Raw genomic sequence first — 27,898 nt, 5'->3', positions numbered from 1 at the left:
CATAGAGTTTTCAGTGACTAGAGATTCGGAAGTAGTTTGTCACTCTTTCTTCCTAGTGTGTCTTTGTTTGGAAGCTCATCTGAAACCTGTCCACCATGGTGACCCTGCTGGTTATTTAAAATACCGGTGGCATAGCCCTCAGAACCACAGCAATTCAAACCACCACAGCACGACAGACAGACAAGTGGCAGTTGCGTGGTTGCTGTTAAATAGGAATCTCTTTGTGCTAGGGCCCTTAAGTCTGGCTCAAAGGTGGGATTTCTGTCCTTGGATGTCAATCAAGAGGCAGAAGCGCACCATATTCGATGAACAGTTTTTCTGGATATAGGTTTCTTGGTTGGCAATTTTTTTTCTTTCTGCGTTTCTTATATGTCATTCCATTGTCTTCTTGGCTACATGGTTTCTGCTGAGAAATCAGGGGTTAGTCTTATTAACCCCCCTTTGTAGATAACTTCATTTTTCCTAAGCTGCTCTCAGGAATGCTTCCTTGTCTTTAGTTTTGAAAAGTTTGATTCTATGCCTTGGTGCATTTCTTGTGAGGTCTACTTGTTTGGAGTTGGTTCAACTCCCTGAATGGCTATCTTCTCATCTTTCATGATGTTAGGGAAGTTTTCTTCCAACAACTCATGGTCAATATCTGAAGCTTTGGGCTTTTGTTTTTGGTTTTTTGGTCTCTTTTTCTTTTGGAATTTCAATCACACATAAGTTATTTCTCTTGATAATGTCCCACGTAAATCTCAGGCCTTCTTTGGATTTTTTTGTTCTTTTTTCTGATAATTCCTCTAACAGATGAATTCTTGTTGTTGTTAAGTACCTTGGCGTCGGTTCCGACTCATAGTGACCCTCTACAGGCTTTCTAATGCTGTAAATCTTTATGGGAGCAGAAATCCTCATCTTTCTCCCATGGAACAGCTGGTCATTTCGAACTGCCGACCTTGAGGTTAACAGCCCAATTTGTAACCACTATGCTACCAGAGCTCCTTAACAGATGAATATAGAGAGGTTTTTCTTTAAACTCAGTAATTTGGCTTTCCATTGGTTCAATTCTGTTTCTTTGCCCTTTCCATGGCACTGTGGGATAAAGCACTGGACTGCAGTGTGGGTTTGAACCACAAGGTTTGTGATTCAAATTCACTAGCTGCTCCTTGGAAACCTTATACAGAGTCATTATGAGTCGGAACCAACTCAGTAGCACTTAACAACAACAGCAGTGTTAATCTTTTGGCTTTCTAATCACTGTTTTGCTATGCTATTGTTAGGTGTCAATGAGTTGGTACTGACTCATAGCAACTCAATGCACAACATAAGGAAACATTGCCCGGTCCTGGGCCAACCTTACAATCATTGCTACATTTGAGCCCATTACTGCGGCCACTGTGCCAATCTATCTCACTGGGGGTCTTCCTCTTTTACTCTAACCCTACATTTTATCAAACATGATATCCTTCTCCAGAGACTTATCCTTCCTGACAATATGTCTGAAGTATGAGAGACAAAGTCTGGCCATCTTGGCTTCCAGGGAATATTCTGACTTTACTTCTTACAACACAGATTGACTTGTTCCTTTGACAGTCCATGGTACTTTTAATATTCTCCTCCAACACCATAACTCAAATGCATCAATTCTTCTACAGTCTTTTTTATTCACTGTCCAACTTTCACATGCATATGAGGTTATTAAGGAGCTCTGGTAGCATAGTAGCTATGAGTTCAGCTGCTACCCTCAATGTCAGCTGTTCAAAATTACCAGCTATTCTGTGGGAGAAACATGAGACTTTCTGCTTCCGTAAAGATTTACAGCCTCAGAAACCCTACGGTCACTATGAGTCGGAACCAACTCCATGACACATCACCACCACCATGAGATTATTGAAAATACCATGGCTTGGGTCAGGCGCAAAATTAGTCCTCAACACCACATCTTTGCTCTTCAACACTTCAAAGTAATCTTGTGCAGCAGGTTTACCTAATGTAATACATTATTTGATTTCTTGACTTCTGCTTCCGTAAGTGTTGGTGGTTGATTCAAGAAAAGTGAAGTCTTTGACAACTTCAATCCTATCTCCATTTATCATGGTGTTATTTATTGATCTAGTGGTGAGGGTATTTGTTTTTTTATGTTGAGGTGCAACCCATATCTTCACCAGTAAGTATTTTAAGTCCTCTTTGCTCTCAGCAAGCAAGGTTGTATCTTCTGCGTATCATAGGATGTTAATGAGTCTTCCTCCAATCCTGATGTCACATTTTTCTTCATATAATCCAGGTTCTTGGATTATTTGCTAAGCATACAGATTGAATAAAAATGGTGAAAGAATAAAACCGTGGCACACACCTTTCCTAATTTTAAACCATTTTGTGTTCCCGTCTATTCGAACAACTGCCTCTTGGTCTATGTACAGGTTCCTCATGAGCACAATTAAGTGCCAGAAATACTCATTCTCCACAATGCTTTCAATAGTTTGTCATGAGCCACACAAGCAAAGCCTTTGCATTATCAATAAGGCACAATAAACATCTGAAGTCCTTGTGTGGTGCTGTGGGTTAATGAATTGGACTGCAAGGTTGGTGGTTCATGTTCATCAACGGCTCCTCAGAAACCATATACAGGGTCACAAACGGTCGGAACTGACTTGATGGCAGTTAACGACAACAACAAAACATCTTTCTGATATTCTTTGCTTTCAGACAAGATCCACCAGATATCAGCAATGGTATCACTCATTCCATGTCCTCTTCTGAATCCAGCTTAAACCCCTGTAAATTTTCTGTAAATGTATGGTTACAGCTGGTTTTGAATTATCTTTAGCAAAATTTTGCTTACATGGGATGTTAATGTTGTTGTCTGGTAATTTCTGCATTCTATTGGGTCACCTCTCTTTGGAATGGATACAAATATGGATCTCTTCCAGTCAGTTGCCCATGTAGTTGTCTTCCAAATTTGTTGGCATAGATGATGAATACCTCCAGTGCCTCTTCAGTTTGTTGAAAGATTTCAATTTGTATCCCATCAATTCCTGGAGCCTTATTATTTGCCAATGTCTTCAATGTACCTTGGACTTCTTTCTTCAGTATCATTGGTTCTTGATCATATGCTACCTCTTGAAATTGTTGAACATCAACCGTTTCTTTTTGGTACAGTGACTCTGTGTATTCCTTGCATCTTCTTTTGATGCTTTCTGCATCATTCACTATTTTGCCCATAGAATCCTTCAGTATTTCAGTCTGAGACTTGAATATTTCTTCAGTTCTTCTTCAGTTTGGGAAACGCTAAGCATGTTCTTCTCTTTTGATTTTCTTACTACAGATATTTACACATTTCATTATAATATTTTGCTTTGTTTTCTCTAGCTATCCTTTTATATTTTCTGTTCAGCTCTCTTCATCATTTCGTTCAGTTGTTTTAGCTTCTCTATGTTCAAGTGCATGTTTCAGAGTCTCTTCTGACATCCACTTTGGTCTTTCTTTTCTTTTGCTCTTCTCATGTTTTATCTGGATGTCACCCGACAACTCCTCTGGTTTTTGATCATTAGTGTCAAATCTATTTCTGTGGTGGTCTCTTAATTCAGGTTGTGTATTTTTAAGGTCATATTGTGTTCCTAATAGACTTTAAACATTCTTTACTCAGGTTCAGTCTGAACTTGCATGTGAGCAATTAATGGTCTGTTCCGCAGTTGACTCTTGGCCTTGTTTTGGCTGATGATATTGAGCTTCTCCACAGTCTTTTCCCATAGATGTAATCAATTTAATTCCTGTGTATTCCATCAGGTGAGGTGTAGAGTCATCATTTGTGTTGCCAAAGAAATGTATTAGCAAAGAACAAGTCTTTTGTCTTGTAACATTATATCGTGTGATTTTTAGTATCATTTTTAGAACCAAGGTCATATTTTCCATCTACTGATCCTTCTTTTTTTACTCTAATTTTGGCATTCCAGTCACCAGTAATTATCAATAAATCCTGATTGTATATTGGATTAATTTCAGACTGATGAAGCTGGTAGAATTCTTCCATTTCTTCACTATTGTCTTAAGTGGTTGGTGTGTAAATCTGAATAATAGTTGCACTAACTGGTCTTCCTTTTAGACATATGAGCATTATCCTATCACAAACCCCAGTGTATTTCAAGGTAGATCTTTTCTGATGACGAATGCGGTGTCATTCCTCTTCAATTTGTCATTCCTCTTCAATTTGTCATTCACAGAATAGTAAACTAGACAACTGTCCAATTTAAAATGGTCAATACAGGTCCATTTCAACTCACTAATGCCTAGGATATCAATTTTCATGTGTTCAGTTTCATTTTTGACATCTTCCAATTTCACAAGATTAATACTTCACACATTTCATCTCTAGTTATTAATGGGCATTTGCAGCTATTTCTTCACATTTTGAGTTGTGCCCATCAGTAAATGAAGGTCCCAAAAGCTTTACTCTTTCTACATCATTCAGGTCAACTCTACTTTGAAAAGCTATTTCTTCTCCATTGTGGTCTGAGTGTCTTCAAAATGAGGGACTCATTACTGTTGTTGGTGTTAAGTGCCATCCAGTTGTTTCCACCTCATAGTGTCCCTGTATAGGGTTTCTGAGAAACAGCTGGTGAGTTTGGTGAGTTTGAACCACCGACATTGTGGTTCAAACTGACTTTGCAGTTCTGTGCTTATCCTACAGTGCCACACCAGGACTCCTTCCAGTACTATCCAGCACTATATCAGTTAATATTCCAATGATACTCATAAGGTTTTCAGTGACTAAACGTTTGAAGTGGTCTGCCTCGTTTTCTTCCTATGCTGTCTTTGTATGGAAGTTCTGCTGAAATCTATCTGCCAAGAGTTATCCTGCTAGTATTTAAACTGCTGGTGGTGTAGCGTCCAGCATCACGGTAATACACAGGCCACAACAATATGCAAAACTGAAGGACAAAGGTGGATTTTCCTTACAGAATTTTTCAATATTGCAACTCGAGGCTTTACTTTTTGTTTCAGTTCATTCACCTTGGAAATGCTGAGCATGTTCTTCTCTTTTAGTTTTCTAATTCCAGATCTTTGAACATTTCATTATAATACTTTACTTTGTCTCTTCAAGCTACTCTTAGAAATCTTATGTTCAGTTCTTTTACTTCATCATTTCTTTCTTTCACCTTTGCCAGTCTATTTTAAGAGTAAGTTTCAGACTCTTTTCTGATATTTATTTTGATCTTTTATTTTTTTTATGTCTCTTTAATAATATTTGGCTTTATTCATGAATAATGTCCTTGATGTCATCCCACAACTCATCTGATCTTCTGTCATTAGTGTTCATTGAATTGAGTATATTCTTGAGATGGTTTCTAAATCCAGGTGGGATACAATCAAGGTTATACTTTGACTTGTGGACTTGTTTCAATTTTCTTCAACTTCAAACTGGACTTGCACAGAGCAATTGATGGCCTGTTCCACTGTTGGCCCCTGCCTGACTGTGGAACATTCTGACAGATGATATTAAGCTTCTTCATCATCTCTTTCCATTGTTGCTGTTGTTAAATGTCGTTGAGTCAATTCTGACACATAGAAGCCCTGTATAGAGTTTCCAAGGAGCAGCTGATGAGCTTGAACCACTGACCTTGAAGTTCAAACAACTTTGCAGTCTGACACTTTAGCCCACAGTGCCACATCAGGACTCGTTTCCGTAGATGTGGTCAATTTGGTTCCTGTGTATTCCATTTGATGAGGCCCACATGTATAGTCACCATTTATACTGTTGATAAAAAGGCCTTTCTAATGAATCAATTTCAGTCTGCAGAAGTTCAATTTCTTCATCTTTGGCATTAGTGATTGGTACACAAATTTTAATAATATTTGCATTAACTGATCTTTCTTCTCACTGTTGTTGTTAAGTGCAACTGAGTTGGTTCTGACTCATGGTGAACCTATTCAGGGTTCCTGAGCAGCCACTTGTGAGTTTGAACTGCTGACTTTATGGTTCAAACTGACCTTGCAGTCCAGTACTTATCCTACAGTGCCATACCAGGACTCTGATCTTCCTTGTAGGCATGTGGATTTATCTCATAACTGATAGTGTTATATTTCAGGATAGCTCTTGAAATGTTCTTTTTGACAATGAATGTGATGATGCTTCTCTTCAATTTGTCATTCTGGCATAGTTGACCATATGACTGTCCAGTTCAAAATGGTCAGTATCAGTCCATTTCAGTTCAACAATGCCTACCTTCAAGTGTTTCATTGCATTTTTGACGGCTTCCAATTATCCTGGATTCATACTTGATGCATTCTAGGTGCCTATTTTTAATGGCCATTTGCAGTTGTTTCTTCTCACTTAAGTCATTCCACATCAGCAAATGAAGGGCTTTGAAGCTTTACTCCTTCCACACCATAAAGGTTGACTGTACTTTGAGGATGCAGCTCTTCCCCAGCCTTATTATGGGTGCTTTCCAACCAGCCAGACTCATTTTTCAACACTATATCAGGCAGTATTCCTTTGTTAATCAAATTTTCAATGATCAATTTTTTTAGAAGTAGATGGCCAGGTCCTTTTTCCAAGTCTGTCTTCCTAGTCTTCCTAGAAGCTCCACTGAAACTTGTTCACTATGGGTGATCCTATTGGTATTACAACAACACATCAGCCACTACGATATGACAAACTAACAGAGGAATGGTGGAAACCTGTGATAGATTATGCTAATATTAATGTAGTATGGATACTATTTATTTTAAATCATAATTTATCACTATCTCTCTTCTTTCTGACAGCTTTGGAGATACTCTTACACAGCAACATATCTCATCTATGACCTTAGAAATGGGTAAAACTTCATATTTATTTATTAATGCTCCTTAAAGCTAATACCTAGACTTTCTTCACTATAAATTCTGATTTGCACGTTACGTTGTTACTGATTTATTTTCTTATTTTCTTGAACATAATTCAAGACATTTAAGGAAATTCTTATATGGGAAACTCACCTTTATTAGTTGACTAACATTTTGTATTTCTATTCTCAGCATGGTTTTATATCTATATATATAGATATATACATACATGGCTATACGTGTATGTATATGTGTGTGTGACAGGGGACTTTAAAAAGCTAGTAGAAAAATTTCATTGCCTTTTAATTTCATTTTTCCATGAACTTTCTAAAACTCCCTCATAAGTATTATAAAATATGCATGGAAATGAAACACTCATTTTAGGAGAGAAGTTATTTCTTTGGAAATAAGCAGAAGGGATGGAAATATAGCAATAAAGTTGTACTAAACATTAATTCATTTAAATTTTTAATTATTTTTAAATGGAAAAATTATTTTTAAATGACAAAAAGTTATATTAAACTAATTTTAAATTGATAATAAAGTGGAAAAATGTTAACATTTCTTAAATTTGGATGGTAGATAAATTTTCATTTGTTATACTATTTATTTACTTATCTGTGCAGTTTAATTCTTAAAATCCTTATTTAAAAGTGAAAATAAATTTTAAAGATAATAAAATAATGTACAAGTAGGTAAAGGATTAATAAAAAGAATTATGAACTGAAAGAAACTATGTTAATGCTCAAAGGGCAGCATGGAGACTTTGGGTAATCCGAAGTAGGTCAGTTTAGCTGAAACTGGAGGAGGGATGCTATGTCTGGTAGGAGGTGGTTGGTGTAAGCTTGAGAAGGAGGTGAAGCCAAGAAGCATGGGCCAAATAATAAAAAGGAACCCATTAAAAAGAGTTTAGATCTCGTTAATATAGCAATAGGGAATCATTGAAGGGTTTTAAATGGGAAATGACATGATCAGATTTGCAGTTTAGAAAAATCACTCTAGCTAAATGTGGACAACGAGTTGGTTTAGTTACTCATCTTAATATGATATCCTCTTTACAGCTGTATAAAAGGAAAACATAATTAAATGGCTTGCGGAAGTATTGAAAAATCTTCTGGTCTATTTCCCCTTTTGTTTGGCAAAAGCACAAAACATCAAAATTTATCTATCTACTTCTTTTCAATGTTCAGAAAAAGAATAACCCTGATCTCTTTTAACTATCCAATTAAGAAATAGGAACTGCTTCTTAAAAGCAGAATTTAAGTCCTGCTAATACATGTTGAGTCTCTTTTTTGTAGCCACATCATCATCCAATTCAGGAAGTATTATTGAGCACCCATTTTATGTAAGACATATATAGGGGAATGCAAATGAGATTAAAGTACCAAGTGTACTCTCCAGAAACCATTAGATCAGTAATGCAAAAACCTTAGTTTTCACATGCAATTTCTTAAAACTTTAATCATTTCCTTTTAATCATTTTGAAATTCTCCAGGTAAACCATGTTGAGGTTCACTAAATTAAGCAACATTCTTAAAGAAGATGAGTATTAATATTTTGTTCATGAACTTTATTTATGGATTTTGGAATAATTTTTTTAAATATTTAGCTGTTGTACTGTTACTTTAATCAAGCCATTTGATATAATTCTTTTTTTCCTACACAACTATAGTTTGCCACTTTCCTTTGTTGTCAAGTAAGTAGAGCACAGTGCAAGAAGTGAAAGATAGCAAATTTGTTGAGATCCAAAGCAAGACTGAATATCACTTTGTTGATGTTGTTAGATGCTGTCGAGTCAATACCAACTATATCGACCTTATGCACCACAGAATGAAGCACTGCCTGGTCCTGTACCAATCGTTGCTACGTGTGAGCCAATTTTTATAGACTCCTTTGTAAACCTCTGAAGTTTATAAAAATCTACTACCATCTAAGATACAACTTTGGTCTGTTCACATCAAGAGAAAGAGGAATGAAGAAAATGAAAGATTTGAGGAAACAATTAGCTCAACAGACTAATGGACCCTGAAAATCAGAGCATCAGCTAGCCATAGACCACAAATATATGGAACTAGGCTACTATAAGAGTCTTGGTGTGCAGGATAATGCACTGTACCACAAGGTCAGTTTGAAGCACAAAGTCAGCGATTCAAAGCCACCATCTGCTCCTAGAAACACTATACAGAGTCACTGTGATGGGTACCAACTCAACAGCACTTAACAACAATAACAAAGGCTACCGCTACTGACAGATCTAATTACAAACACAGATAGGTCCTAGACAGAATGGGGAAAAAATGTATACCAAAATTCAAAATCATGAAAAATACTAGGCTTAACTGGTCTGAAACAGACGGGTAGAACTCACGGTCTATGGTCTTTAGACATCCTTTAAAACTGGAACTGAATTCAGTTCCTGGAACTGAACTCATGTCCCAGAGTCATCCTTCAGCCAAACAATAAGACTATCAAGTGAACAATCAACCTCCGAACAATCAACCATATGAGGTAAAAAGGGCAGCATTTGCCCTAAAACAGCAATTTAGAAGGCAAGAAGGGGCAGGAAAGATAGGTGAATGGAAACAAGCAACCCAGAAAAGAAGTGTGAAGAGTGCTGTTACATTGAGAGATTACAACTAATTTCACAGAACAAAATGTGTATTAATTGTTGATTGGGAAACTTATTTACTATGTAAACTTCCACTTGATGTATTTTTAAAATTTTATCACAGAGAAAATGATGACTCTAATTTCAAGCTAGGGAAGGAACGCCGAGGAGATGGCAGCCATAGTACACACAGCCTCTCTCATATTGTTAAAGACTTAGAAAACACAAGTCAGGACTGACTACAAAGGGGACTTAGCGAATCACAAAAAGATGTATGCTGAGAATTTTAGCTTGGCACTGTCTTTATGATTTCATCAATGTTTCCGTAGCATAAGGAAAACTAAGGCAGTGTTAGAGTGTCAAAGTAAACATGAGGATTGGCAGAAGGCAGAATAATGGTGCAGGTGAAGAATGAACTGTCTTTTCTTTAGGGTCCTTCCTTTGTCAGATGCTTCAGACTTTCAGAAACTTTTCTGGTAGAGCCATGGAGCTCACTGCAGTACCAATGGCCTCCCCAAAGAAGCAGCACTCCTTCTTCAGTCAAAACTGATCTGTTCTGTGCTAAGTTTCCCCAGTGTTCTGCATGCCTCATGCTACGTGACCAAATATATTAATATATAATGTGTGGTACAGGTCTTCACTTAACAACAACAACAGGTCTTCAAAGGTCACTAAACTATAACAGAATACAAAAGATAGAGATATCAGGCACATATTAGGTCCAGTTAGAAAGATAATATTTTGAGGCAAACGAATTTTTCTTAAGGCTCCTCAAATTATACCCTGGAAGCAATTCTTGCTTTGCTTCCCCCACAAAGTCAGTCTTGATGAAACTATTAAAACAATCTTCAAGGAGAAAAAAGTCAAAACTTAAGCACGACATCCGATGATTCTCTAACACTTAAAAATCTGAACACATTCTTGCTGAAGAGCTACAAAAGTTCCACAATACACGTCAGTCAGTTGAGTATTTGCAGGATGACATTAAGCATCAAAGTGAGAATTTTGGCCAATAGGATATTTGAAATTTCTCCATGAGTGGAGGACTTTGCAAGCTTAAGGCAAACTGCCCAGTGTACGATCTGTTTTTCAATGTAGCTTGATATCAGATGTTCCTTTCCTTTTCTGATTTCAAGTCAGATCCCTGGAGAGATTGTCAAATGGCATCTTAGTTTCAAAAATTTGAAATGCATATGTATTCACATGGATGGGGGTTGGAAATGAGAATGTGGAAGTGTACATATTAAACTTCAGTACAATTATAGAATTTCAGAGCTACAAGGCATTTTTGAGGCCATCTCAATCTGGTGTGCACAAATTTTACAGTTTCAGGGGTTAAAAGACTTGAGTTTAATTAAGAATCTACCAAGAACTAGCAACATTACTGCTATGAATTGAATTATACACGCTCCCCACCACAAAATATGTGTTGTGAATACTAACTTCTATGCCTATGGCTATAATCCCATTTGGGAATGGGGAGTCTTTTTAGGCCAATGAAGTGGTATTAGTGTACAGTGGGTCTTGAGTCAATCTGTTTTGAGATATAAAACAGATTAAACATGTGGCACTGTGGGTTAATGTGCTGGACTCAAAGTCATTTGAACCACAAGCTTGGTGGTTCAAGCTCACCAATCGCTCCTTAGAGCACTATGGGTCAGAACCGACTCGACGGCACTTAATAACAACAACAACAAAACAGCAATGGAGTAAGATAGATGCTAAGACAAATCTCCAAAGTATCAGGAAGCAAAAGCCGAAGAGACAAGAACCCTCCTTTAAAGATGACAAAACAACCAAGCCTTCCCCTTGAGCCTACCCTGTAAATTTAGATTTCTAGGCTTCGCATAGTAGGATAAGCACTGGATTGCTAATCACAAGATCCGTGGTTCGAACCCAGCAGCCACTCCTTGGAAATCCTATACAGAGTTGCTGTGAGTAGAAACTGACTCAACAGCACTTAACAACAACGAACTGTGAGAAAGTAAATTTTTGTTACAGCCATCCACTTGTGAGATTTCTGTTATAGATACGCTAGATAACTAAGACCTTAAGAAGCCATCTCTAGACTTTCTCTAGACTTAATTTATTTTCTAGAAAATAAAGGGATGCTATTAAATAATAGGATGTCCCTAATATAACAGTCTATAAATCCTTATTCAGTTACCTCACTATTAAGATCAGAAAACTGGACCCAAAAAAGTTCAGTGATGTGTCCCATATCATTTAAGTAACTAATGAAAGGACTGTGTCCACCATCAGTGTCTCCATGCCTACGTTTCTACCTTAGTCTCATGTTTGCATGTTTATGCAAACAGAGCAGATAATCCTTTATTTTTTGCTTATTTTCTTTGTTTATATATATATATATATATATATATGTGTGTGTGTGTGTGTGTGTACTTGGCATTCAACAGTATTTTTTTTTCTTTTCTTTCTTCCTTCTTTTTCTAGAGAGTTTGTAAAAGGAAATGAGCTTCCTCGTCTAATTCAGTATTTATGCTGGTCTCCTGTTGGGAGTAAATTAGTAAGTGTTTAAATTATAGAAATGTTTGATCATTTAAATAAAAGAGAAGCTATTTGCTTTTGGCCTTTGTTAAATTTCCCTCCCTAAAAAAAAAAAAAAAAAAAAAAATGCATCCATGACTATTTTGGTGGTTAAAAACGGAAAGAGTTTTGATAAATTGAAACCCATTTGAGAATTCCGCAAAATCTTGAGCTCAGGGATAGATTTCTTTAAATATCGCAGTCAAAAACTTTATCCTTATACTCAGCCAGAATGCGTTGTGCCAGAAGCTCAGGAAAAATATGGTTTTCACAAGTTTCCCAGACTAGCTTCAGACAACATGAAATTTTGTCCAAGTGCTTATTTAAGGACTCTAAATAAAGATTAGATGTAGCTGCCTATTAATATTCAGAAGTTTATTTGAATTTTTGTCAATATACATAATTATTCAGTTAATAAAACATAATTTTTATGGACTTTAAAATCATAATTGATGTTATATTGATTAATGTTATATAGATGACCCAATAAAACATGTTTTTGCCTATTAAAACATTGTTGTTATGAATCTTTTTGCATTTGGATTATCACTCTTTGTAAAGGTATTATTAGGATAATTAAAACAAATGTACAACCTTTATTGTATTACTTATGAAATTGCTTGTTGATGAACTCACCACTTCCAGGCATATGTCTATCAAAACAATATCTATTTGGTACAAAGACCAGGAGATCCACCTTTCCAAGTAACATATAATGGAAGGAAAAATAAAATATTTAATGGAATCCCAGATTGGGTTTATGAAGGTAAGCTATATCCTTTTACTACTACTACTATTTTAGCCCTTCACTTACAAAGTTTTATATATTTAGTGATTTCAAATAGGTATGTTATTTAAATGAGGAGTGGTATTACTTATATGATGCTGTGGGTTAATGTGTTGAACTGCAAGGTCGATTTGAACCAAAAGATCTGTGGTTTAAGCTTACCAGCAGATTCTTGGAACCAACTCGACGGCACTTAACAACAACAACAGCATACATAACATGGTAATAATAATTTATATTACTATTATTATATATATACATTACATGGAATCCTGGTGTGCTGCTGTGCGTTAATGCACTGGACTGCAAAATCAGTTTGATCTACAAGGTCTGTGGCTCAGTTTCACCAGCTGCTCCTCAGAAACCTGATGCAAGGTCTTTATACGTCGGAACCAACCCAATGACACTTATTAACAACAACAACAGCATACATAATATGGTAATAATAATTCATATTCCAAGAAGAATATTGTCCTTAGGTCTGGTACATTTTCTTAGCTTTCTTTCTTTCTTCTTTTTTTTTTTTTTTTTATTTGAAAAATAAATATTTTCTACAAAACTAGTCATTTCTTTTATTATTTTGCAGGAAAAAAATCAATTTTAGATACTCATTAATTCTTTACTTATTTTATTCTAGGGTATATATTTTAAATGAAAATATGAATGATAAAATAGATACTGAAAGAAAAATGCAAAAATAATAGTTCGTGGGGTTTAGGGATTAATTGGATTTTAAAAGTTCTTTAATCACTTATTTACTTTAAAAAATACAGCTAAACTAAATTTGATTTGAAAAATTCCCAGGAGAGAAACTCAGCTTTCAATGCTCATGTCACATTGCAGAAGAAACTGTTTTTGCTACTTTAGGTAATTATTTTTTAAAACAACAACAACAAAAAAAGCAAACCCAGAAGCTGCCCTTAAAGAAAAAAATTAATTATTGTTGTTATGCTTAGTATTTATTTTTTTTAAATTATATTTCTGATTAATGTGAATCCCCAACTAAAGCAATTGATGTTTGATATGGGATAGAAATTTAAACGGTTATTTCTTGACCCAAATTGTTTTTTCAGATAAGTAAAGTAAAGCATATGCCGCACTCTCATTAAGTAGATGACTCTGGTCAATAAATAGCTATATCAAAGTGTTTATAATAATTAAAATAAAGTAAAATTATAATTAATATGCTAGTATTTATTTTTCAGAGGAGATGCTCGCAGCAAAATATGCTCTCTGGTGGTCTCCTAATGGAAAATTTTTAGCATATGTAGAATTTAATGATACAGATATACCAGTTATTGCCTATTCCTATTATGGAGATGGACAGTATCCTAGGACAATAAATATTCCATATCCGAAGGTATGTTGAATACTTTTAACAGACGCTTTTGTTTCCCTAGTATCAAAATGAGCAATCATAACAATGACTAGATCAACAAGTTTGGAGAGATTCTTATTCTTGTGCATTGTAAGGCAAACATTGTACTGTGCTCTATTATTTATATGGACATCTGTTGCTTTGGACATCTGGTTAAACTGGATGAAGTAGTCTTTGCAAAATCCATTGCAGAATCTTTGAAGAACATATGGTCTAGATCATGGAGGAAAAACAAGCTTAACTTAATTTTAGTTTAGCTTTCTTTTTTTTCATATTTCATGCTCAAATTCTGGGTAAAGTTCTATTTTGCAATTCCCTCTTGAATTCTCATGACATGAACTAGAATGGAAAACACAAATGTTGAACTTGATCTTTCTGTTAAGTAGCAGCAGTTTAGTGTTCTGAACATATGTACAAGTCAGGTAAGCTCTGTGACCCTCAGTGTCTGCCTTCAAGGGAGTTAGACTTGATGTGAACCCAAAGTTCTTTGAATATCTGACATTCTTGAGTTCTTTGTATACATACTTTTCCGTAAGTCGCATGTCTGGAGGTAAGAAACCTATTTATGCACTAGGAAAATGGCCAGGTCACTGTTGAAAGGTATCATAGCATCAGTTCTGAGATAAGAAATTTGAAAGAGGAGTATCAAAATGTAAATTATCTTCTTGCACATGAAGATGTTAGAATGTGGTTCTTTGTCCTTTAGTTTCTATTGTTTTTACTTGCCAAGGGCGACACTGCCATGAATGGGTTCAGTGAGTCCCAATATGATACGACAATGAAATGGATGTGGCACGCACTCATGTGGATTTTGAGTCAAGGCAAAGTGACAATAGCTAGAAAAGTAGAAATTATAGTTACTTGTGCATTTATGCTGAGATTATGCATACTTCAATGATAGAATTCTCACTTTCCATGTGGGAGACCTATGTTTGATTCTTGGCCAAATGCTTTTCAGGAGGTCACTACTTATCTGTCAGTGGAGGTTTACATGTTGCTATAATGCTGACCCAGGAATCAAATTGATGACACATATGAAAAGAGACAAGGGAGAAGCTCAATTTCATTACTGAAAACAAAGCCATGTGATGACTATGAAACAGACCATCAATTGCTCATATGCAAGTTCAGGCTGAATCTGAAACAAAATAGAAAAAGTATACAATAGCCAAAATATGACTGAGCGTATCCCACCTGAATTTTGGGACCACTAAAACAGATCTGATGCATCGGACACTATGAAAACCAGATGTAGGATAGCATCAAGAGCATCATACATGAGAAGAATAAAAAGACAGGACAGCAAGTAAAGAAGAAACCAGATGACATATTAAATGTCAGAAGAGACTCTGAAATTTGACTTAGAACATGGAGAGACTAAAGTGACTGGAAGAAATGATGAAGTGAAAGAGATAAACAGAAAATTTCAATGGGAAGCTCAAGAAAACTAAACAAAGTATTGTAATAAAATGTGGAAAAACTTGGAGTTAGAAAATCAAATGGGAAAAGCATGCTTAGCATTATACAAGCTAGAAGTACTGAAGAAAAAAAAAAAAATGAAGCTTCAGGCTGCACGATTGAAGTATTCTATGGTCAAAATAGAGTTCTGGTGTGGTGCTGAAAGATAAACACTAGACTATTAACCACAAAGTTGGTGGTCCAAACTCACCAGCCATAGCTCAGAAACCCTATACAGAGTTGCTATGAGTCAGACTGAACTCCATGGCACTTAACAACAACAAAAACAACGTGGTCAAAATATTGAATGATGCAGGAAGCATCAGAAGAAGACGGAAGAAATACCCAGAATCGTGATACTAAAAGGAATTGGTCAATGTTCAATCACTTTAAGAGGTAGCATATAATTAATAACCAATGGTATTGAAGAAAGAAGTCCAAGCAATACTGAAGGAATTGGCAAAAAAAACAAGCCTCCAGGAAGTGATGAAATATCAATTGAAATGTTTCAACAAACCAATGCAGTGCTGGAGGCACTCACTTGTCAATGACAAGAAATTTGACAGACAGCTACCTGGCCAACCGATTGGAAAAAAACAAATTTGTACCCAGTCCAAAGTAATTGGTGACATAATGGAATGTGGAAACCATCTAAAAATATCAACAATGTAGCATGCAAGTAAAATTTTAATGAACATAATTCAGAAACAATTGCAGCAATTTATCAATAGTGAACTACCAGAAAGTCAAGCTGGATTCAGATAAGGACATGAAACAAGGGATATCATTGCTGACATCAGATAGATCTTGGCTAAAAGCAGAAGATATCAGAAAAATGTTTACTTGTGCTTTATGGACTATGCAAAGGCATATTGATCATAATGGTGCTATCTCAACTGATCATGTGGATGGTACAGAACAGTAAATATTTTGTTCCATTGTGCACGGGATTGCCATGAGTCAGAATCCAATTTAACAGAAGCTAACAACAATAACATTTATGTCAAACATAATTTGAGAAAAGGCAATGGATATGACACAAATGTTTAGATAAATGGCTTTTAGAGGATTGTGTATTAATTCTGAAAGCTGGAAGTGTTTCAAAGTGAGAGGTGCAGTACTCTAATTAAAGATGTAAAGGAACTTGGATCTTTGGGAGCGTCTGTGAGTATGAGAATATGAGGAAACCCAGACTTGAAGAGGACTGATCCTGATAGGTAAGCTGAGGCCCAAATTTAGCATTTTTCTTTGCTGACTAAAATTGCTGAATGAAGCATCTGCCATTGGACTGAAGGGTTGGATACTCCAAGGAACCACAAAGGGCCCAGCTACGCCTGGGTGTGAAAAAGGAGTCCCAGTGTGGTGCTGTGGATTAATGCGCTGGACTGCAAAGTCAGTTTGAACCGCAAGGTTGGTGGTTCAAGCTCACCAACCGCTCTTCAGAAACCCTATACAATGATGCTATGGGTTGGAATCAACTCAATGGCACTTAACAACAACAACAAAGAGACTTAGGTGCGGTGCCATTGGATAATCTCTCGACCTAAACGGTGGTTTGAACCACAAGATCGGTGTTGCAAACTCACCAGCAGCTCCGACAGCACTTAACAAAGAAGAGAGACTGTGCAATTCTTTAGGTGATTACAAACAGCACAAAGACATTTAAAATTACATACCTAAACTTTGTGGATTTAAATTTTACTACATTGTAAAGTTCTTTTCTTGTTTGGTAGAAGAGAAGCTGTCTGGACATGAGCTATTCTGTCATGTAAATTATAAAGTCATATAGTAGCACAGAAGGAGTCCTAGTGTGGTGCTGTAGGATAAGCATTGGACTGCTAACCACAAGGTGGTCTGTTCAGACTCACCAGTCACTCCTTGAAAACTATATACAGGGTTGCTATGCATCGGAGGGGCCCCCTTGGCCTTTGGCACCATTACCAAAAAATATAGCATAGAAAGCATTAAAAAAATCAAACTGTAAATCACATGGACACTTTATTTGGAGATAAATTTTATTTAATTTTTTGGTGATGGCAGCAATAGTGATGAAACCAACTAGTAGGATGAACATTTGGTGATTGCCTTTGACCTAATAAATGATAGAGCAAAAGCAGAAGATACTTTTCATCCAGTCTTCATTCTACTCTCCTCTCAAATCTCTCTCTGCTCTTCCATTAGCATATGACAAAGGATTATAATTTTAATTATCCTCATAATAATGAGTGAGATCTCCCTTGAAATTTAGCAAAAAAGCAATATTGATCATAAAACTGTAATGTCATATCCAAAATATTTTCCCTATAAATCAAAACTTTCTCATTAAATATTTAAAATATGTTTTTTTCACTTTGTAATTAACCTTCAAGTGAAATTAAAATGAAGTCCCTAGTCATGTTTTGGTCAGAAAGATTTCCAAAGTAAAATCGTCAGCATTACTAGCTTATAAAAATATGCTTACATTCCTTAAAAGGAGCCTTGATGATGGGAAAGTTTAGAAGTTGACTTCTAATCAAAAAAGGTGGGTAGTTCAAACCAACAACAGCTTCATAAGAAAAAGGTCCTGGCTCTTTTCTCCAGTAAAGATTTGTTGTTGCTATTAAGTGCCATCGAGTTGGTTATGATTCATAACCTTGGGACCCTGTATGGGATTTCCGAGGAGCAGTGGGTGGGCTTGAACCTCCACCTTGCAATTCAAACTGACCTTGCAATCCAGTGCTTATCCTACAGCCCCACACCAGAACTCCCAGTGAAGATTATAGCCAAAGAAAACCGATTCTATAGGATTTCTCCATGTTGTAATAAACTCTATGGCATACATCAACAATTCCAGAAGAATATTTGACATGCTGGTATGGTATTAAATTGGAACTTTTTTATTTCCATATTCTTGACAGGCTGGGGCAAAGAATCCTGTCGTTCGGGTATTTATTATTGATACCACTTACCCAGAGCATGTAGGTCCCAGAGAGGTGCCAGTTCCAGCAATGATTGCCTCAAGGTAAATTAATCTCAGGTTCCTCCCACCAAAGTGCGTTTATTAAACTTTGAAATTTCTCATCCCGGGTTTATACTGGGCAAGCTCTCAGTAAAAAAGTAAAATTCTTACGCAAAGTTAAATATATACAATTTTGAAAAATCACAAATAAGTTTCTTAATATGGTGCTTAGAAATTAATTACCTTTTTCACACGTATGAAGGTAACCTCAGTAATGAATCTAAACAATACTTTCTTCAGATGTGCAAATGGGAAGTGGGGACTGACAGGAAGATAATAAAATTTATACTTCCCTAACCTAGACTTCTTTTAAGTCTGATTTGCATTCTCTCAAAACTATGGTGGAAGTTCTATACTTATTACAAGATAAACAAGAGAAGATAATCCAATCCTCTATAAATATTAGTATTTTTCATTGGGATGCAGTCTAGTATCAATTACTTGGCTGTTTTGGGATTATATTCTCAGATCCTCAAAATGGTTCCCTATGTAGGCCCTGTCTGATGAATCTTAATTCTCTTCCAGTTTCCAGCAACCTTCTAGTAACCACTGATCCTCCTTCACCACTCTGGTTGATATGATAAAAGGAAGTGTTGGAGTCTGACCTCGACATAGTTGTGTTGTTCACGAGTGTTTGGTTCACGAGGAGGGGAGATCCAGCGGCGATAGGGATAGTGAAAGAATACACAGACAAACAGAAGAAGGGAGACAATGAGGCACCCCAAAGCCAGGGTGGATACATCACTGGTGGGCAGGCTTGGGACTACAGGCATCATGGCCTCTGCAGGCAGCAACTCACTGCCCTGCAATCTTTACTGCATGCCTTCCAACCCGTAATGCACCGCAATCTTTACTCCATGCCTCCCAACCAGCAATGCACCGCAATCTTTACTGCAAGCCTTCCAACCAGAAATGCACTGCTGGGGAGGCCGGGGCCTCTGTTTTATTTAGGGGAGGAGCTTCACACCAAGCTGGGAGGGATCTTTACAGAAGAATGGTATTATTCAGACAAGACAATCTTTAAGATAAGTTAAACCAGTAAACCTTACTTAAACCAATATTCCTTTCTTCCTTACTGGGTTTAATCTTCGCTTGGATCAAACTGATTGAACCCAGGGTGGTCCGAGGGCGTTGCCCCCATTGTCGTTAATCCCGTATTCCCAGAATTTACCGCTCCACCCCAAGTGAATATACCCTGGGCAGTTCCTCTCCAGAGCCTCCCTGCTTAATCCCAGTAAACCTGTCCTTGTTCGTCCTCTGAGGAAGTTTTACTGCCTTGGTTCTAGGGGGAAAATCTTGACCTTAGAAACTTAGGGGAATATTGCATTTCTCTGTGGACATCCAGGGCTCATGTTTGGAATTAAATAAATATAACTGAACAATTTGATGAAAAACAATTTGCTATTAACTGCCAAGTGGCTAGATCTGTTACACTCAGGCCTATAGGGCCTCGAACCTCTGCACGGTCTGCAACAAGGAAGGGATTCCTAAACTCTGCCTGTGGTCCTCCTTACCACTTTCCAACCACTAGTATCCCCCAAACTCCCTCGGTAGTACAATTGGCTTGTGCATTTGACTGCTAATCCAAAAATTGGAGGTTTGAATGCACCCAGAAGCACTGCAGAAGAAAGACTTGGTGATCATCCAAACCACTGAAAATGTTATGGAGCACAGTTCTGTTCTGACATACTTGGGGTCACCATAAATCACAGTCCACTCAATGACAACTGGTTTTAGCAGTCCAAGGCTTATCTTCTCTGCCCCTACCTCATGAAGGATAGGCAGCTAGGGCTGAAGATTGATCACTAGTAGAGAAAAAAACCCCATGCCAGGCCCCTGCGGGGTCTTGCTAATGTGAATCCATTCTTGGATAATCAAAAATGACTGAGTTTTAAAAATTGTCTGCTATTCCTCACCCCAATCTAGCTGATGAAAATTTGGCTGCATACATTAACATAAAATAAAAAGGAATGTCATTCTTGTTAAGAGACAAATGGAATAGTAGAAAGAACACAAGAAAAAGAGTCGTTACCATCTGTAAAATCGTAGCAATATGGTAGTAATAGCTACAATTTTTTTGAGCACTCACTTGTAGCAGGAATAGTTCTTAGGCAATTTTACCTTATCACCTTAGCTAATATTTACAGCAATGTTTGAAACTGGTGATACTGTTAGTTCCATTTGATATAGAAAGAGGTGTACATTGTTCATAACTGGCCCAAAGTCATAGAATTAATTGCAGATAAAACCAGGATTTGACTCTGAGACCCCTTCCAGCTCTGTGGGTTCTTTTACACTGATATCCAAAATTCTGTGGTTCATTTACATTGTTGTTCTTTATCTCCAAGTTCATCCTTGTTGAGAAGCAATCATTGCTGCCATTCATTGACACCTAGAATGTGCCAAACACTACTTGAGTTATTTCCTATACATCAGCTCTAATTATGACACTAACCCCAATTTGAACACCTGCCCCTGGTCACAGCTAAAACCTAGCTTCAAACACAAACCTGCCTGGAGAGAAAGTTGACCTTTCCACCATACTGGGCTCTCTATCAACTAATTAAAAAGTGAAAAATTGAGTTTACCTATGCAAAATAGCCAATTTAATGCTTTTTTTTCTGTGCAGATTGACCAGTCGGTTTGACCTTATGTGTTAAGTTCTTTCATGTCCTAAGACATGAAATTCCAAAATGGATAGAAAACTCAAGTAGGAAATAATTTCACTACATGAACAAGCTCTTTTATAGATATATATTTTTTAATCAGCAGATTTATTTATACTATCTAGAAAAGGAAAGCATTGATTTCTTCATTTACTAAATAAATACTCCATAATAATATACATTCTTTAGAAAGCAGAAAGTAGAAAATTATTTGAATGTGACATTGGCTTATGATTGTGACTGTCTCTTGATTTATTTGCAGTGATTATTATTTCGTTTGGCTCACATGGATTACTGATGAACGAATATGTTTGCAGTGGCTAAAAAGAGTCCAGAATGTTTCAGTATTGTCTATATGTGATTTTAGGGAAAACTGGCAGACATGGGACTGTCCAAAGGTAGGTATGTTAAAATAACAGATATGTGTTTCTGAAGATGAAAGTACAATAACGGGGACTTACATATAGCTAGCATTTTTTATTAAGAAGCCAGGATTACTGCTTTCAACTCCTAGTTGCTTTGCAGAAAAACACACTCTAGTCACGGGTCCATTATTTTTATCAAATAAGTAGGATAATTTTTGTTTTGTTTTGTTTTTCTGAGTGATTTTAGCCTAGAATTTGAACAGAGAAAAATAATGAGGAAATGTGATGCTGAGAGAATAAGGCATCTCTTTCTCAATTAGGACTGAAACCCAACCTTTAGAGATGATAAAATTAACAGTACAAAAGAAAGAAAGAAAGAAAAAGATAAGTCTATTAGAGAAATTTGGAGTGCGATGACTCTGTAAGATGAGCACTGGACTGTGAACCACAAGGTCAGCAGTTGGAGCCCACCAGACACTTTGCAGGAGAAAGATGAAGCTTTCTGCTTTCACAAAGATTTACAGCCTTGGAAGCACTATACGGAGCTGCTATGAGTCAGAAGTGACTCGACAGCACTTAACAAGAACAACATTAGGGAAATAGCATGTGTTCTACACAAAAGAAGAAATGTAAATGGGGAATATTCTATTCAAGGTTAAAACTGAAAAAGAAAAAATTACAAAAGAAATGGACATAATTAAAAGACAGTCAAATATTCCCACTAAGAAATCAAAAGTCAACAACTGAGAACATGACATGAAATATCATTTCAAATGATCTTACTATCTTGAGTGAGAGTTCCCTACTGTGCTAATTTTTTTTTTTTTTTTTAGGTGGGGCAAGTGGGTGGGGGTGGAGATGCTTGAAAATTAAGCAAGAATTTATTGCTGGATTTTAATTGTTCCTGTTGCTGAAATCCAAACATAATCTGTTGAATTAATGAATCAGAGAATGACTTTACCAGTCTAAAAGCTTTTAAATAAATCTGTTCATAGCACTCATATTAGAGACTAAGAAATACAAAATGTTTTCTTTAAATAGGAAATTTGATGAGTACATTTCACAAGGCTTCTAATTATGAAGTAATGTTTCATTAACCCAAACATAGAAGAAGCTTATTTTATAAAGAGGTGGCGGGGTGGGGGGGAGCACAAAACAATCAAAGTCTATCTCTAAATTCCATCTAGAAATTAGGACATTATGTTTTGCAAGGAAAAAGTCATCTGAATCTGTTTGGAAATATATCAGGACTATAATAGTCAACATAACTCAGGCTAAAAATATTTTCTAAATCACTACTGTGTCTGTAAGATGTTTGACTAATTTTGATGGGATATGCTAGAAACTTATTTTTATCTTATTTATATCTTGTTATACAAAGCAGAAAGAAGATTTTGGCTTTAAAGCAATATCACAGGCAGAAAAAAGATAGACTAATTTTGATTATGCTGGCTAATTAGAAGTCATTGATTGGATTAGTCAGCTGCTTTGGGTGAATATATCTTTAATTTTCACATTGAATTTGGGTATTATGGACTATTGATTTAATTTTATTAGCTTGAAAAGTATAAGGTTGGTCATTTAAGTAAATGTTTGCTCTTACAACCGGGCAATTAAAAAAACTGTGATTTCTTTGGAATTTGTAATTCTAATTTATCACAATCTAAAGTGACTTTAATCCAAACTGACAGAACATTGAAGATGCTCATTCAATGAACTGTGGGATTCCCTGGGATATAAATTTTCTTTATGGGAAAAAAAATTTTAATTTAGAATATCAGGTTTGGATAATCATAGGATTTCTAAATGGTCTCTGTTTTAAAACAAATAATCGGATAAATCCAGGGGACATCAATTCATATGTAAGAATGAGCTAGTGTTGAATTTTTCAGTCATCATAGTGATAACTGACCCACATTTGTATATCCTGAAAACAAATAATATTTAAGGTAAAGTGACCTAGCAGCACTTCATTCATGTTTGGAGTCATCCCCAAAACAAAAAGGCAAAGACAACTGGCAATAGTTACCTGTAAAATAGCTACACTAGTGATATTTATTCAGAAATTTATAGTTTGGGGAAGGAAAATCATTCACACCATTCTTCCTCTGAAAGGGGGATTAAGATTAATTTTATCTTTATGACTAAAAGTAATACATCTTATTCATTCTAAGACTTTAACTTATGTCTATAGGAGAAAGGTGAAACTGCTCTTAAAATCTGTTATTTTCTTGCCTTTTATGACAGCATATTCTCTCTTGGTTTTCCTTCTGTTTCTCTGACTTGTTTCTTTCCAACTTTTCTTCTCTGACTTCTTTAGACATTTTAGTGTTATCTGGGTTCATGTATTTGCAACGTAAGCTAACTGCTATAACAGCAACTAAAATCTTCAATTACTCAGTGGATTAGAAATTTATTATGCATTCATGTAACCAACCAATAGTGTGTCCAGGTAAGTGGGATGTGGTGGGGGCATGGTGCTATTCTCCATATAAGTCACTCAGAAACTTTGGCTGGTGATATTTCTGAAGAAGAGTGGAGTGTTCTGTATGAAGTTAGAGGTAGCACTTGTCACTTCTGCTCATACTCAATTGGCTAGAACTTACCATATGACTACATCAAACTGGAAGGGTGGTTAGAAAATACAGTCTAGTTGTGGACCTAGGAAGAAAAGGAAATGGTTATTATGGTATTGCAGTCGCTGTCACAACTCTTGCCCTACTTTCTTTGGATGTTTTTTGTCTACACCAGAGGTTTGTATTATCCAATTTGTTTCTGAGGACTTGAATTTTTAACTATCACTGACTATCTGCTCAACTCTATTCTCATCGCCACTACTTTGCTTTGGGTTTTTAGCATTCTTTCAAACATTACAGTAGCCTTTCAACTGGTCTCTGTTTCCTTCCATCTTACCTATTTCTAATCCATTCTCTGTATTGTATCATGTGCCTAATTATATACTCAAAATTGTGAATTAAAAATTCTTCACAGGCTTTACCAATAGTTTAAATCCAATCTTCTTAGAATGACATAGCAGCTTCTGCAAGATCTTCCTGACACCTACATATCCTCCTTCATCTTCTAATTCTTCCTCATAGTCACCCTTCACTACAGCCATAATGAACCACTTGTGGTTTTTTAAGCTGGCCTGGTTTCTAGGTTCTTTAATCTACCTAGGATACTATTCTTGCTTAGTTATTTGTCCTTTTATGTCTAGTAAATGTTTGTTAAATAAATAATCAATTGTTTTATATGGTAATAAATACCACAATAACATACAGTGCAAATGTTAAATTTTCTAAATATTACATAACACTGAAAAAAAAATTATTTTTTACCTGCACCATAACCAGTGCTTAGGTTATATGAGGAGGTTTCAAAGAGTTGGAAAAAATCCCATCATTTTTTAATTCCATTTTTCCTTGAACATTTTGAAGTTCCCTTGATAAATGTGGTAAGTCCAAGATACTTCATTAAAGGGCAAAACCATGCAGCTATAATAAGTTGAGCACTTATATTGTCCATGTGTATAAAATTTTTGAATACCATCATCTTAAATGGAAATTGGAAGTTAGTTGACTAATAAAAGTACACTGTGACCAGGAAGCTTAACTGTTTTAAATTATTCTGACTGTATTTAGGAAGGACTCTTGGTGTGGTGCAGTTCAAACCCACCAGTTGCTTCTCAGAAACTCTACACAGGATCTCTCTGAGTAAGAACTGACTCAATGGTACTTAACAACAAGAACAACACTTAGGAAAGAGTCCTGGTGTGGTACCATAGGATAAGCAATTGACTTTAAGGTCGATTTGAACAGCAATGGTAGGCAGTTTAAATTCCCCTGTCACTCCTCATAAACCCTATACAGGCTTGCTATGTATGAGATAGCACCGAATTAACAGCATTAAACAATAACAACATATTTAGGGGAGGGAAGGCTCATACTGTACTTGATATGATCTTTTCTCTTTCAGAGCCAGGAGCACATAGAAGAAAGCAGAACTGGATGGGCTGGTGGAGTATGGTTTTGCTATCTTTTCCTTATATTTTAATGAAACTTGACAGATTCACAGCTATCAAAAGACTATTTGAATTGTATCCAAACTGGCAATATTTTTTTTCCATAGAAAAAATATCAAGGTAAAAACTGCAAAGATAGTGATTCCTTAAGTGATTTTGTGCCAGATGATTTTTATGTAGATATTTTGAGAATTCTGTTGAGAGTAATCATATTCCTCATGACTTAATCTTAACATTTTCCAACTGGCCCCTAATATCACTTTTTAAACAAATACAATGAAGTTTTTTTTCAAAAACAATTTTATCCCTTATCTACTTAAAACCATTTTCATAATTTTTAGTTATTTTAGTACAGAAAAAATAATCAAGTATTCTTAGTATTTTAAAGTAACTTACAGTCATGGTATGGTGCTGTAGGATCAACACTGGACTGCTAACCATAAAGCCAATGGTTCAAACCCACCAGCTGCTCCTTGAAAACCCTCTCCAGGGTTGCTATGACCAGAACTGACTCAATGGCACTTAATAACACCAATATTCATGTGTTGTTTCACAAACTAAACTGAATTCTTATGAATATGCTTATATTCATTCCAATTTTAAGTAAATTGGTATCAACTAGAAAAATATATATCTTTATGGCTTTTGATCACTTACATATGGATTTGGGAGATAGGTTTATTCAGTAATTTATGAGGATTTTTTTTAGTGGAAAACCCCATGTTTCAAAGAATATTGACTGTATCATATATTCTATATGAAGAATACAAAAATAGGACAGGAGATAAGTGAAAGTTGTATATAATTTTCCACTTATGACAAGCATGTGATTTAATTCAGTTGACATTAAAGGTGGGGGAAACTACTTTTCTGTGATTTAGACACCTTGTTGTTGTTAGGTGCCATCGAGTCGGTACTGACTCATAAGTCATACTGACTTATGCACAGCAGAACAAAACACAGCCCAGTCCTGGGCCAAACTCACTATTGTTGCCACACTTGAGCCCATTGATGCTGCCACTTGGCCAATCCATCTCCTGGGGGTCTTCCTCTTTTTCTCACCCTCCACCTTACCAAACATGATATCCTTCCCCAGTGACTGGTCCCTCCTGACAATATGTCTGAAGTATGAGAGATGAAGTTTGACCATCCTGGCCTGCATCGAGAACTCTGGATGTACTTCTTCCAACACAGATCAGTTGGTTTTTTTGGCAACCCATGTCACTTTCAACATTCTCCTCCAACACCATAACTCAAAAGTATAATTCTTCTAGACATCTTATGCAAAAGAAAAAGTTATAAAAGGAAATTCTTATGACCTGGATTACCATATCAACCTAAGATACCAAGACAAAGATTTCTTAAGTCAATTCTAAGATAGCACATCTTGTAGAAATTCAAATTTAAAGTAGCTAAGGAAAAAGTAAATGGTAAGTTAAAAACTTCAGATATTTAATGCTTTTTGTTGTACAGTTTTCTGGATCCAGATTTCAGCCTAAATGCTATTACACTTGTTCTCTGTCTTCAGTTAAAGCCTCTTTACTTTTACTCAGTAACTAGACAGTTGTGAATCATCCAGATAGCAACTGGTTAAACACAGTTATGATCTGATTACTTTATTAATTATATATAGTAAATGTAAAATGTATTCTCAAATAATAAGCATACATGCATAACATATGAGAAAATTCCATTTCAATTCACTCTACTAAATAACAAGAGAAAAAATAGCAATATGCAGTAAACAGAAAGGATTTTCTACATTTTCTGGATTTTTGATCAATCAGCATGTCACCTTACAGAAAGGTATTCCCAGATCAGTATTTGAAAACTTGAAGAAAGGGAAAAAATAATATCTGAATTAAATCCCATTGCAAACATTTTCTAATAAAGAATAAGGAAAGGAAAATGTTGAAAACTTACTTTAGTTGTGTTCTCATGAGGACAATATAGCTAATGTTATAAAGTAATATGAATGATGGCATTTTACAAATATGTCAATAATGATACAAATGACCCTCTCAAAAATATTATCTTGAGAATCTATACATGTTTATTCTGAAAATGCTGCCAATGTTCAAAACACTCTGAAATATTTTAGAATTGCATCTTTGAAAGTCCCTTATTTATAATACTCTTAAAGTCAACAACTGTAACTTAATTTTAGAATTTACACAACAATAACCTCACATCCTCACTGAATTAATGAATGATTGGATTAGTTCATCAATTGCCTTCTATGGCAACAGAACATACTTTTAAATAT

General features: G+C 35.8%; 1 protein-coding gene across 2 annotated transcripts in view; it reads left to right on the top strand.

The window, feature by feature from the left end:
- The window catches only part of FAP (fibroblast activation protein, alpha), a 175,698-nt gene that overhangs the window by 71,673 nt on the left and 76,127 nt on the right, over nt 1-27,898 (top strand). For both annotated transcript variants that reach the window (XM_006866989.1, XM_006866990.1), the window contains 7 exons: nt 6,745-6,797; nt 11,867-11,939; nt 12,605-12,725; nt 13,952-14,106; nt 18,480-18,583; nt 21,509-21,644; nt 25,587-25,631. In XM_006866989.1, the coding sequence (XP_006867051.1) occupies nt 6,745-6,797; nt 11,867-11,939; nt 12,605-12,725; nt 13,952-14,106; nt 18,480-18,583; nt 21,509-21,644; nt 25,587-25,631 (687 nt within the window). The remainder of the gene's footprint in view (nt 1-6,744; nt 6,798-11,866; nt 11,940-12,604; nt 12,726-13,951; nt 14,107-18,479; nt 18,584-21,508; nt 21,645-25,586; nt 25,632-27,898) is intronic.

Source organism: Chrysochloris asiatica, unplaced genomic scaffold (assembly GCF_000296735.1).
Source record: "Chrysochloris asiatica unplaced genomic scaffold, ChrAsi1.0 scaffold00099, whole genome shotgun sequence".
NCBI lineage: Eukaryota > Metazoa > Chordata > Mammalia > Afrosoricida > Chrysochloridae > Chrysochloris > Chrysochloris asiatica.
This window is presented reverse-complemented; position numbering and strand designations above follow the sequence as displayed.